We start from the raw sequence: 12978 nt of genomic DNA on the forward strand, positions 1-12978 counted from the left end.
GACAGTTCTGATGTCCAGGAGTTCCTCAGCTGCTCTGCACACTTCACCATTTCTCCCAAATGAATTCAGCTTCTGTGTCTGGGATTTCAGCATCTGACACAGAGGGAGAAGCACTGCCTTTGCTCTGGAGAATCGAGAGTCCTGGAATTAAAAGTGCACGTGTGCATCCTGAATGTGAAACCCTGCCATTAGTTCAGATGCTAGAAACACAAATCCAAACTGATTCCTAAAGCATGGTGAGCAAACCTTGCCCTTCTCTCTCTGTGATGTTTCAGGTTTCCAGCTTTTTATGGCTGGTTGTTCTCATCCCATAGTAGGAACATCCCTGTATTCCCTGCATGTGGCAGGGCAGTTGGAGATTCGTGATCCTTGAGCTCCCTTCCAACAGGGGCCATTCTGTGATTCTGTGACTTCTAGATCCCCATTAGCTTGCTCTGGTTGCGAATCTTCTCTGTTATGCTGGATTCATTTAATTTTAACATGGGGCACGTGCTGTTCTCCTCCCACCTGTAAAAGCTTCGGCTGCTTGGCTCTTGCCAGGGGAGGTCCCTGATGAGCTGGGCAGAGGTGGAGGGCTGCTCCTGCGTTGCTCCTTCCTGAGCTGAGATTGCAGCTCAGTTGAGACTGAGTTCTGGATTCTGCTCCCAGTGGCTCCTTGCAGATCTTACAAGCCAGAACCTAGGGAGGGAGCTGGTGTTGCAGCAGGGCCTCGCAGCTGTTTTTCAGTACAGTGGGCTTGGGCTGCGTTCACACAACCAGCTGGGTGTCTAATTAACTCCTCAATTAATGAGGGCTTTCTCCTGTTTCAAATATTCCACGTGCAAAACGTAACGCCTACCTCAAAGAGCTGTTGCCATGTTTAATGTGTTTGAAGGGAAACGGTACCGTGGGTGAGCTGGCACACGGCATTGTGCTGTTGTTTACGACTCAGGCCATACGTGCAACCTTTGTTCTTAGCAATCCCTGCAGGTCCACCTTGTCCTGCTGCTCCCTGCTTCTGCCTCAGTGGGACAGAGCACGGATACGGTGCACCACAGAGGGTGGATGTCACACCGTGCAGAGCAGCAATACGGTGACTGAGCCACTTGGGTGAAACGTTTTGGGTTAGAAAAGGGCTTTTTTTTTTTTTTAATGGCTGTCGACAGAATAAGTTGGCCTTATGAAAGGCCTGAAGGAGACTTTAGTCCAGGGAGATGCAGAAGCAGCACTCTGGGCTTTGTACCACTTTCCACATGCCAAGGGTGAAGCTGAATGCTGGCACACAATGCACTATTGGGCGCTCAGTGCAGGTCTGTGTTGCTCCTGGGCTCTGTGCACCCCTCTGTTGGGGGGAGGAGTAACCCTGGTTGCCCCATCAGTACATGAGACCACAGATGTTTGCTGCAGAATTTCAGGCACAGCCATGTTCACTTCATTGTAAGGTTGGCCAGGTTTTTTATTTTTCAGTAATCAGAGGCAGGGGTGCAAAATATCACAGCTTTAATATGAATTTACAACCCCTGATTTAACAAAATAGCTGAAATACTGTTGAGTTTTCCATTCTTTGGTCAGCTCTCTGTTCTATCAGCAGTTCTGGCAGCAGTGCCAGCACTTCTTTATTACCTGAAGTGCTCCCACTGGGAGCCAAATCGAGCAAAAAGCTGAGCTGTTCGATCCTGAGGCTTAACACTGACATGTGTCTGTCAGATTCCTGCATGCTATTGGCTTTAGCATTTCTCTAGCTTGTTTGCAATGGTGTTTCTTATGCATAATTATTTCTCTTCTGGAAGGCTAAATTGGTATTGTGTGACACGTGCTGGCTTTTAATGACATCGACGTCCACTTCCAAGCTATCAGCTACATACAAATTAAATGGGCATTATTTTTTTATTATGATTGATTTTTAGAAAGTAGTGTTACTTTCTGTCCCTCGCAGCTGTCTGGTTTTATATACTGGGGTCCTGATTTCTCTCAGACCGAAAAAAAAAGGGGGGGGGGGGAATAAAAGAACCAAGGAGCTATTCTTGAAGAGCAAAAGGCTGGGTGCTCCATACCATGTTACTTGACAACAAATCTGATGCTAAAAATGTACTTGGTTACAGTTATTTGTAAAATTAAAGAAAAAATACAGTATTTGTAAAAGCTGTACATTTCTGTATGTTGGGAATAAAAAAAGAAACCTCTGAAGTACGTCTGCTCGTTTGATGAAACTCAATTCTTCACATCTGTGGCAAATCCTGAATATTTCAGCACATGTGCTGCTCTGTTTGGGTATCCGCAGTAACTGACGTTGTTTTGCTTGTATCCAGTTGCTTTTACCATATAAATAACTGAAATGTCTTTATCTTTTCCTGTAGGACCAGCACTTGCTGTTTATTTCTACACCGTGTCGCAGTTTGGTACGGGCAGCCCTGCAACTGAGACTGCTCTTTAACATGGGAAGGGCTCACTAGGTCTAAATGACCCACTGAGAGCAGAGCAGCTGGGGAAAATGGTTCCTCCTCCTGCAGCTGAGCATTAACCAGTCCACTTTCAGGCAGTTATTACTAATTGACTTTATTCAAGTTTCAAAATGCCACTGTAAGTAATAGAAAAATAGAATCTTCAGTTTACAAGTTGATTTGATGCCAACAGTGGCACAAAAGTTTACATTTCCTTTGCTTGAAGAGATTAAAAATAGAGTGCATAAAAAAAAGTTCAGGCTCAGTCTTTCAGGCTTAAAAAAAAAAAAGTGCAGCATTAAAGTAGCACATTAAAGGCTAGTTTCTCCTCACAGGGAAGCAAACTCGGACACTTTTTTTTTTTTACACTGTGCAAGTACGTGTTCCAGTAAAACATCCAGTTTCCAGCTGAGATGTTCAGGATATTGGGCTGCCTGAAGTAGTGAGCACAGCCCCAGCTCCCTGGTGGCTGCCACCCCCATAATGGAATGCAGTTCCAGCAGCAGGAAGCAGAAGGGCTGCAGGGACCCTGTGCAGCTGAGGGAGGGCAGCCAGGTGCTGAGAAGGCTGAACAAGGCTGTGGTGTGGTGAGCCCAGCCCGGGGCTCAGTCAGGTCCTGCTGCCTCCTCCATCGATTCCCCAGCTGGGAGGGCTCAGTGCTGCAGTACCTCTGGCTGAGCTGCTCCTGGGAGGTAGGAGAGAAGGCAAGGCTGAGGTGCGTGCACCAGTCAGACTTCTCCTGTTGCTGTGCTGTAAGAATTGACCAAAAAGACAGTGCTCATGAAAACCTGTTAGACCAGTCCTGGGACTGAGGATGTTGACTGCAGTCACCGTAAGGTTTGGAGGGGGGCAGAGGGAAGAAGGCACAAGAAAGCCACAACCCTGTGTGTCAGCCTCTGAGCCTACTGCTGTGGCAAGGAGGAAGAATGTTGTGGTTTCATTGTGTTTAGCATCTTAAAATCTTACAAGGGAAGTGCAGATAACCATAGATCAGATAATCCTTAAGGCAGCTTCCTTATGCCTATATGCAAGAGGCAACATGCAGTTTATCTTACCTCTTCAACATACTTAGCGACTGTACCACTGTGTGTGACAAAGGACCTTTCTGAAGTACCCATGGCTCCAATTCTGCTGCAGCTGTGGAACTCCCTCCTATGTGTGTGGAAGCTGGCCCCATGGCTTGCATCCTCTCATGGCAGCTCTCATCTGCTCCAGTCAGAGCAGGTGGGGAGGTGAGGGAAGCCAGCAGTGTCCTCAGCAGGGCTGGGCAAGAAGCGAGGGAGTTCTTGGACTAAAATCTCTTGCTGCTGCTCTTGTGTTTGTCAGCAGTTTTACACTCTAGATCTAAAAATTCTCTGTAACAGTCAGTGCTGAATGGCAATACAAGGTGCAGAGTGAAATACCTCTTCTCTTTTCCCAGCTGGGATTCTAAAGGAGTGTCTGACTTTGGTCCTGAGCATCTTCTGCTTCACAGGCAGCAGACGTGAAGGTATGGCTGGCTTCTCCATTCATCTCCCTCAGGGGGTGATAGCGATAATCACCACCTCCCTGTTGCCTCTCTGACCTGGCCTTCAGAAAAAGGCCCACATTTCCCATGGCACTAATTGCGAGAAGCAGAGCCAAGACAAAGGTCACGGAGATCCAGGTTCTTCTATCAGACAAAAGAAAAATCCACATAAGCAATGTCTCCTGACCTGCTCTCACATGTTTCAGTGTGCAAATGTTTTCTCAAGGCTTGTACTCCCTTCTGTGATGACAAGCTTGTGGTTCTGCTCTCAGGTAGGCAAGAGAAGGCTCTGTGAAAGCCTTTGAAAGGCTCCTGTGGCAGCTACAGCTAGTGGGTATTTTCTGCTTTACACTCAGCAAGTGACCAACTGTGCCTGCAGAGAGGCTGCAGCTTCCCTAATAGTACAGAAGCTGTGCACTGGTGTTGGGACTGTCACTGTCCTTTTGTTTTATACACAGTACATCAGTGGAAGAGGAAAAGCAAATGGTATTTAAGTGTAAGCTGCTGTGTGCTAGGCTCAGTGTATAAATAGTCACCAAAGGTGCTTCAGCTCAGCACTTGTTTTACAGCTGGGATTTAGCAGTTTGCTCTATCACTCTGTGCATGCATACTTGTCTGATTAGTGTTACACGCTTACTCTGACAGAGAGAATTTTTCATTGCTTTTTTCCTTATCTGGGGAAGCCAAACACCTCCAAGCTGGAAAACAAAAAGGAACAGAGGGAAGAAAGTGAGAGGTTAAAATTCCATGTAACAAAGGTAAGCTTAATGAAGGTAACAGAAACCCATGCCTTGTAACTAAGCAAACAGAACATGTGCCAAAGCTGCTCTTCCAAATGCTCAAAACAAAAACAAACAACACACAAAAAAAACCCACCCCACACCACTGCAGTGGGCAGTACCTTTGTTGAGCTGGTCCTGTATGGCCAGTTCGTAGGTGATGTTACAGCTGCCTGTCTGTGGGTTGCAGGGACACGAGTGCTCACATGCACAGAGCTGCTGGCAGTTGGGCCCATACCTGCCCATGGGACATGCTAGGGAATGGATTACAAAGAAGTCAGCCACTGTCAAACCTCCACGTGCTCTGCATTCATCCAGTCTATCACCCTGCAGTTCCTTCTGATCCCCACCCCGTCCTCCATGCCTGTTCTGTCAGCTGCACCAGCAGAGTGTCAGGAGATAGGGATGTGCTCAAGGCATTAGGAGAAGCTCAACCGTTGCATGTGGCTCAGGTGTTCAGGTTGCTTCTGGCCCCATGGCAGTCTCTGACATTGCTGCTTTCAATGTGTCTTCCTCCCAGCCACCTCTGAGCTACCATCCTACTCTTTGGCTTGTAAGCAAAAGCTGGAGGGGGTGAGGTGGTGTAATGGCCAATCCCTAAAGGGAAGGAGGTACTTGTGTTTGAAGACAAGTATCCAGACCTCTTTAGCTGTGCTGAATGATCAGATTCCCAGTCCCATAGCTTCCAGCAGCTTGACAAAGCTGTTTGCCTCCCCCCGCATTCTCCAGCAGCCTGAAAGCACCAAACTCTAAGTTAACTGCCTTTATTTTGTTTACTTCAAAGAGGTTTTTGTAAAATTGGGATTGGGCTGAGTGTTCCTATGCTGGGAACAAAGCATCACTGAAGTAACCATGCACAGCAGAAGTTCACACCCACACCATAATTAACTTGTCCTGTCAGCAGAGCAGGCTGTTCAGTCAGGTTTGCAGGAGCCTTGAGTACTTCAGGGAAGCTGCAGTTACACAACTGAATGAGTTGCCAGCTCTTTTACTGCTGTATGTGCACAGCTGCAGTTCCAAGGCAGGAAGCCAGAAGGGCCCTCAGGAGTCTTTGCAGCTGCTGATTTGGCTCACCTGAAGGCTGAGCTCCAGGCAGAGCCTTGCACAGCACCTCCAAGGGAAAGGCATTCAGGTATTCATGTTCTATACTCAGAAGCTTTGGAAAAGCAACACAGCTTTTCTGGGCAGAGACTCAACAAGGATCCATAGCCTTCTAATGATAAAGAGAACTCCTTCTTCCTCTCTGCTCCCTCTGTTTCATTTTAGCCAACTCAAGTTGGAAGGGAGGCCCTTAAACTGGAAACCAGCAGCTTACACTTCAGCTGTGAACCTGACCTCACACTTGATTTGCCAATGTGAGGTGGCTCAAACAAGACAAGAAAGGCTCTCCCCAGTCCTTACCATGCTCACAGCTTGTGCCATAGTACCCGGCCGGGCAGGAGCAGGTTCCATGCACAGGGTCACAAGAGCCACCATTCTGGCACTGGCATTTCTGGCTGCAAGCATTCCCGTAGAAACCGCTCAGACAAGCTGCAGGTGAGCAGAAATCTCATCAAGCCTCATCACAGTCATAAGCAGCCTCACCCCATGCTTATAGCCCAGAGCATTCCCTGCCCTGGGATGTTGACATCTGCTCAGAAAAGCAGGTGAGTCTGGGTCTCAACCAAGGAGCAGCAGGTCTCACCCCGGGAGCAGATGAAAGGAAAAGGGTGGTTTGCAAAGGGCTTAAATTAAAATGTTTCATACCAACCCTATTGTAAATTTTCAGGCTGCAGTTAAACTCACACTGACAAAAGAGAGTGCACTGCAGCCTCCCTCCCCCCACTGCTCCCTCTTGGAAAAGGCTCTTAGAGGAACTTCCTCACCACTGCAGGCAGCCAGCCCACAATGAAGGGGTTCAGACCATCCCCTTGTTGTCTATGAAACATCAGAGTGGAGTAGAAATCAGCATTACCTTCACTGCAGTTGCTGCCAACCCAGCCAGCCTCACACAGGCACCCAGCTGTGTAAAAACAAACGGGCATTAACAACAACAACAACAACACAGGTTTAGAAACAGCAGGAACTCAAAATTAGGAGCCTTGAGATCAGGCTGCTTCTGCCAGGGAAGCATCAGAAGTGGAGTCCTGAACTCACTGAGTTTAGGCACAAACACCCACCCACGACAGCTGCCAAACAGGGTAGCTCCCAGCACACCTCCCACTGCTCGGGTTTAGAGATATTGACTCAGGGTCAGCTATTGGTACCCGCCGAGCTGCGTGCAGCAGGGACTCACAGGCGGTGCAGGTGCCGTGCAGGCTGCAGTTGGAAGGGCCACAGTCCAACGTGTCACAGGCTGGGCCTCTCCAGAAGTCCCCAGCACAGTGGCACTGCCCCTGCACGCACTCCCCGTGGCCGCTGCAGTCTGCAGGCTCGCAGGCAGGCTCGTGGACACACACAATGGTTGAGATGCTCCGAGGGCATCGCCACATGTTGTCAAAGGAGCTGGGGATAGAAGACGGGTCCCGTGAGGTGTGCGAGCACTTTGCTGCTTCCAGCCCTACGTGAAACAGGTTGGTACAACCACAGATACTCATCCTGATTCTCATTGGCAAAGGAGGATTTCAGTAACATAAAATCAGATTTGAGTCAGTGTTTTAACTAAGTATTAACTCCTATTGGACAGGAGTCATCTCAAATACTGGATTAAAAGTAACATGCAAGCAAAGTGCCTCTTTAAGCAGTCTTAGCTTTCCCAACTTAGGTGTTCAACATGCCTTTATTTGAATGGTAAATGCTTGGATGAAGTGACATCGCTGCAGTAACAGCAACACTTGGCTTTCAATGGCCAGACTGTAAACAGGACTTCCTCTCATTTCTTGTTTACAATCAGAAACAGCCAAAAACCTAAATCCAACGCACGTTATTCTTTAGGTACCCTGCATGAGGCAGGACAGGGTCTCCAAGTCCGTGCTTCTCTTCCATAACAACAATCTGTTTACAGATCTCTGCTGATCGGGGTGAACATGTAACTCTGAACCTCACAGTGGAAGAGCTGCTTTCATACCCCATTCTCACATGTCCCTGATGAAAAAGTAGGTAGCCACTAAATTACTTGAGACTCACTCTCTCTGAAAACCTTGACACTTGCCTTTGCACTGCGAACTCTCAGCAATACCAAAAGAAACACCTGCAGACCAGCAGGGTGGCACTGAGCTCTGCACACTAACAGAGCTGTGCAGTGACCATGCAGCAGCACCTACCAGTGCTCTGAAGGGTAGCTTGCGAGGGTCCCGTTCAGGACCAGCGTTGCCGACCCTCCACCATCCAGGTTGATTGCATTGATGATTCCCTGCTGTTTCAGAAACTCGGCCATTTCCCAGAGGTTGATCCTGCAAAAGCAAATGGTTCTTCACTGATCATTCATGCTATTGAATGATGCTGCTGTGCTAGAAACTTGGTTGCTCTCCACAGCAGAAGGGGAGCAGTTCTCCCATCCCAGACATGCTGACCCTCTACCTGAAGGCTGCCATAGCATCCTGTGGCTCTGCCTCTCTATTACCACAAATTGTCAAGCAGTGCCTTTAGTTGAGCTCTTGAGCTCTGCACATCTCTGCCTTATAACTCATTACTGGAAGTTGCAGAGTTCCTCCAGCTTTGGTGACACAATTTAAGGACTGGACTTGCACCTACCCTGGGGGGTTACCACAACCTTGGCCTTACCCTCTAGATTCGGTCTGTCCATCCACGTGAACCAAGACCAGCTGCCCCTGACTGTCATGTCCAACTGCAGTCCTGGCTGATATCACACTGATGAACTTCTCAAAGGTTCCTGTGCAGGAGAGCAAATAATTCACACAGCAGCTGGGTGACAGAACTGGCTGTTCAGACACAACTGCCTGCAAAACAGCTCCCAGCAAGGAGCTCACTAAACTGAGACACAATGAGAACAGAGCCCAGGTTCCTCTTCTTCATCCAAGACACCTAGGAATCGCATTTGCAGAAGCACTCCTGTCAAGTTTCTATCTGGCACCGGACAAAGGAAGGGGGTTCAGAAGCCCTCAGTTTTAAAATCCTACAGGAGGTATCACCTGCTTTGTTTCTCCAGACAAGCATTAACAGCAACCATGTTGTACAACCACTTGTACAGTTCTTAGCAAATTCTCTTCAGCACTGGGCAGATGAGCACAGCCTCACCATGCAGACAGTCAATTTCCAGTAGTGCACTTGCTGCAGACTTAAGGTAAAGCAGCACAGAAGAAATGTGGACCTCTTAAGTGAGTAGCAACTAGACAACAATCTCCAAAGCTTCCCTCACCTTCCAAAAGCCTTGTGAAGCTTTACAATATTTACCTGTGGTTTGAGTTTCATCACACTCTGCAATTTGACTCTGATTGATGTACACTTCTCCATCTCTCAGGAGCCAAACCACCCCGCTCACGAGCTGCACAAAGGGGTTTACTTGATCCAAGACATCCTCCTCAGACAGGTAACTAGGAAAAAGAGAGCAGGAGGGGTTATCCATAGTCACAGCAGCGTCATGTAAAAGCCTCTTCTGCTGCCAGCAGGCTCCAGAGGGGCAAGAGGCAGGTGAACGAATGCCAGTTACATCCAGAACTAGAGGCCAAGCAGTGCAAAGCATCCCTTCAGCACCCAGAGTGGACCCTCTTCTCAGTTGTTATATACAAAGCCACTGTTAGCGACTGTCCCCTGCACCAAACAACTCCTGCCAATAATGTGGCCTGTGGACCTGAGCCAGGATAAGGGCAGAAAGCATCTGGCAGATCATGAGGACAGAACCATTGCCAAACACTCAGAGATCTGGGGAAGTATCTTTAACACCTCAGCATCTGTCAGCTTCCACTCTGCACAGCAGTGGCACCAAACAGCCTTTGAGGGGGTTTTCAGCAATAGCAACCAGTCTGCCTGCAGCTGCTCTGAGGGATGCTACCTGCTCCCTCCATCAGGGATAGCTGCCTCTCCTCTTCCAGACAGCAAAAGCTTCCCCTGGCAGGCAGCAGGAAGGACTGTTCAGCTACCATTTCCATAATTAGGCACTGTGTGTCATGGTGGGATGCTTCCTAAGGGATATTCTCTCAAAAATGAGGGTGCTGATCTGGTTCATCAAAACTTGCTGCTGCTAGTTGGTGTCTGCAACACACAGAAGACAGCAGCAAAGGTTGGACCTGAACAGTTGTACTCTTGCTGCAAGATCTGCCAGTGTTTTTTGGTTTAATGCCAATTGCTTTACGTGCTCCAAACACGTCTTGTGGGAGCTGGATGCTTACCTGTTCGTTTTTTAGTGTGTAATTGTTGCTGAAGAAAGCATCCTTGTTTGAAGAAAAGCATAACTGAAAATGCCTGAATGGAAAACATGCAGAAAGAAATACCTTTTAACGATAGGAAGTGAACCCAGAATGACCACAGCTGAAAACTGATCAAATTGCACACCACTTTGCAGCAAATCTTGCCGGGTCTGAGGGCATGAGGCCAGCAGAGCAGTAAATGCAGCCAACAGAAGCAGCAGCTTGCAAATCAGTTTCCAGACTGCTTCTCAGTCTTCTGGGAACCACCAGAGGACCCCCCTAGGAACTCTTCTGGGACCTTTAGTGTACCTGCTGCTGCTGGGGAAGGATAGCTGCCAGGCGTTGTACTTCTAGCAAGTGCTTAACTCCTTCTGTCAGCTCTTTGTGATCAAAGGGAGCTCTGAGCTTTTGCCTCCTAATTAGGGAGTGTCACACACCCTTTCAGCTGGTGCCAGAAGAGATCTATATAGCTGCGGGGCAGAGACCACAGCTCTCAGGAGCCAGCAGATGCTGCAACTTGTGCAGAGAGCAGCTGGAAACTACGCAGTGAGACAAGGTGACATCACAGGGTGTAGCATTCAGCATAGCAGATACCCAGGTGCAGTATGAACTGCAGAAGAATGCAATTCTCCAGTCTAAGGCTACAGGCTCTCACTCAAGCTGGGGCCAAAGGAAATGGTGTCCTGCTATATCCTGATTGAAAAACTCTGCTGGCAGAACAAGTCGCTACACGAGGACATCAGTGCACTGCACAGCTACTGGGATGATGAAAATGCAATGGACAGATAATAACCTGCAGAAAGAGAAGCCTCAACCATACAGCACCCATAAGCAGCACCCAGAATCTGCTCACTGGTATGGCAAACCCTGTGATGATGAAAGCTGGAAGGCTCTCAGCTCAGGCAATAGGGTGGAGCTCTTCCTGCACCCCCAGATGTGTGCCTACAGAGCAAGATTAGTGCTGTATGGAAACTGCTGAATCATGACCTGAACCCCTGATTGATCACCTGAGGTGAGCAGTGAGTCAGCCCTGGGAGCAGGGGTGAAGGCAATTCACCTGTGCTGCAGGAAGGGGTGGAGCCTGGCTCCACCTCTCCTAGACCCATTTAAGAGCTGACTACCAGTGGGGAAGGATCTCTTCTGGAGATCCCCCCCTTTTGGATTTTTCCAGTGAGCTCAGGGCAGGGGTAAGCCCTTTATCTATTCTTTTTGGTGTAATAATCTGCTTAGCCAAACTCTCTTGTATATTTCTTAACTATAACACTTGTGTATTTGTTGATTATACAAGTGCCCTACAGCAGGCAAGGAGCTGGGATTCCTGTGAAACCAAGTGCCAGCCAAGCATGACCCACAGCAGCACCAGAGATAAGTGAGTGATAGTGGAAGGCTGCCAACCTTTCTAGAGAGGTCTGTGTGGGGCTCAGACTTGGGATGCTGTAGGGAGATTGCCGAGGCTTCTCCAGCCCTCAGATCACTGCTGCCTACTGCCCTGCTGTGTGGGCACCAACAATGCTGCTGGGGATGCTGTGAGTGTATCAAGAGCATGGCTCAGAGGCTGCACTGGGATAGCGGTCAAGTGATCAAAAATACGTATAAGGAGAGATCACAGAAATCCTGGAGTGTGTTTGCTTGTGTGAGACGACCTAGTATCCGAACTTGCCCAACTCTATGGGAACTGGTCACTACAACTTACTGAAAGCAGGTTGTAGTGTGGTGGGAGTTTGGGCTCCTCTGCTGTGTAACCAGTGATAGGATGAGAGGTAATGGCCTCAAGTTGCACATGAGAAGGTTCAGGTTGGTTATAAGAAAAATTTCTCTGAAAAAGAGGTGTCAGATGCTTGAACGGGTTGCCTAGGGAGGTAGTTGAGTCACTGTCCCTGCAGGTTTTTTTTGCTGTTGTACTGAGGGACAGTGTTTAGTGGGGAGATATGATGGTAGGCGGACTGTTGGACTGAATGATCTTGGAGGTCTTTACCAATCCTGGTGACTCTATGATACTGTTACTCAGTCTGGAGAAGAGGAGGCTCAGGGGAGACCTTATCACTCTACAAATCTCGAAAGGAGGCTGTGGCGAGGTGGGGGTTGACCTCTGCTCCCAGGTAATAGCAAGAGGATGAGAGAGAATGGTCTCAAGTTGCATCAGGGGAGGTTCAGGTAGGTTAGTAAGAAAAACTTCTCCAGAAGGTGAGGTATTAGCACAGGCTGCCCAAGGAGGTGGTGGAATCACCATCTCTGAAGGTGTCCTGTGGAGGTGAAGAAGTGTTGGAGATGTCACACAGTGGGATGTGGTCAGTGGGCACTGTGGGATGGCTTGGGGTTGGACTTCACAATCTCAGAGGTCTTTTCAAACCTTAAAAATTCCATAAATGAACACATCATCTGTGTGTGAGATGGGCTTACTGCACAGCGGGTAACGAATCCACCTTCAGGTAAGTAGGCGGCTACACCTGAGCAGTGCTGTCTGCCTGCATGACCCCCGGCAGCCTGTAGGAGATTCCTGCAAACCCAACCCCCCGTCCTTACCCAAACACCATGCTGCCATCCCTGCGGATGCCGAACTGGGCGTTCTGCAGGCCGCGGGCGTTTTGCACCAGCCTGCCGTCGCTCACCACGTTCCCGAGGCACTTCCCGCTGCTCATGTCGAAGTAACCACCGTTCTGAGCCACGAGGCACCGGCCCAGCCGCGCCGTCTCCTCCACGGTGACCCTGCGCTGCTCCCCGCAGCCCCCGGCACCGCCGGGCTCCAGCACCGACAATGTCTTCAGCGGGTTCCTCACGAAGGTGAAGTGGCCGTAAACGGCCCGGCGCTGCTTCTCGGCCGAGGAGATGTAGGAAACGAAGGTCCGGGTGGTGGCCGCGGGCAGCCCCGTGCTGTTGTCGCCGGGCCAGGCCTCGTGCGTCACGTTACCGTGCCGGACGGGCTGGCAGGCCCTGACGTGGCGGTGGCTGTGCCGCGGCCCGTGCTGCCCGGGCGGGTAGGGCTGCAG

General features: G+C 49.3%; 1 protein-coding gene across 1 annotated transcript; it reads right to left on the minus strand.

Annotated features, from left to right (window-relative positions):
* Positions 1–2519: 2519 nt before the first annotated feature.
* Positions 2520–12972, minus strand: NAGPA (N-acetylglucosamine-1-phosphodiester alpha-N-acetylglucosaminidase; the record flags this gene model as incomplete). Its single annotated transcript, XM_010719729.3, has 10 exons — positions 2520–4071; positions 4565–4625; positions 4829–4960; positions 6108–6236; positions 6661–6708; positions 6982–7190; positions 7949–8077; positions 8409–8517; positions 9039–9178; positions 12515–12972. Coding segments are annotated over 10 exons (1638 nt in total), but the record flags the coding sequence as incomplete, so codon positions are not given.
* Between the last annotated feature and the right edge of the window lie 6 nt (positions 12973–12978).

The sequence above is a fragment of the Meleagris gallopavo genome, chromosome 16 (genome assembly GCF_000146605.3).
Source record: "Meleagris gallopavo isolate NT-WF06-2002-E0010 breed Aviagen turkey brand Nicholas breeding stock chromosome 16, Turkey_5.1, whole genome shotgun sequence".
Classification (NCBI taxonomy): domain Eukaryota; kingdom Metazoa; phylum Chordata; class Aves; order Galliformes; family Phasianidae; genus Meleagris; species Meleagris gallopavo.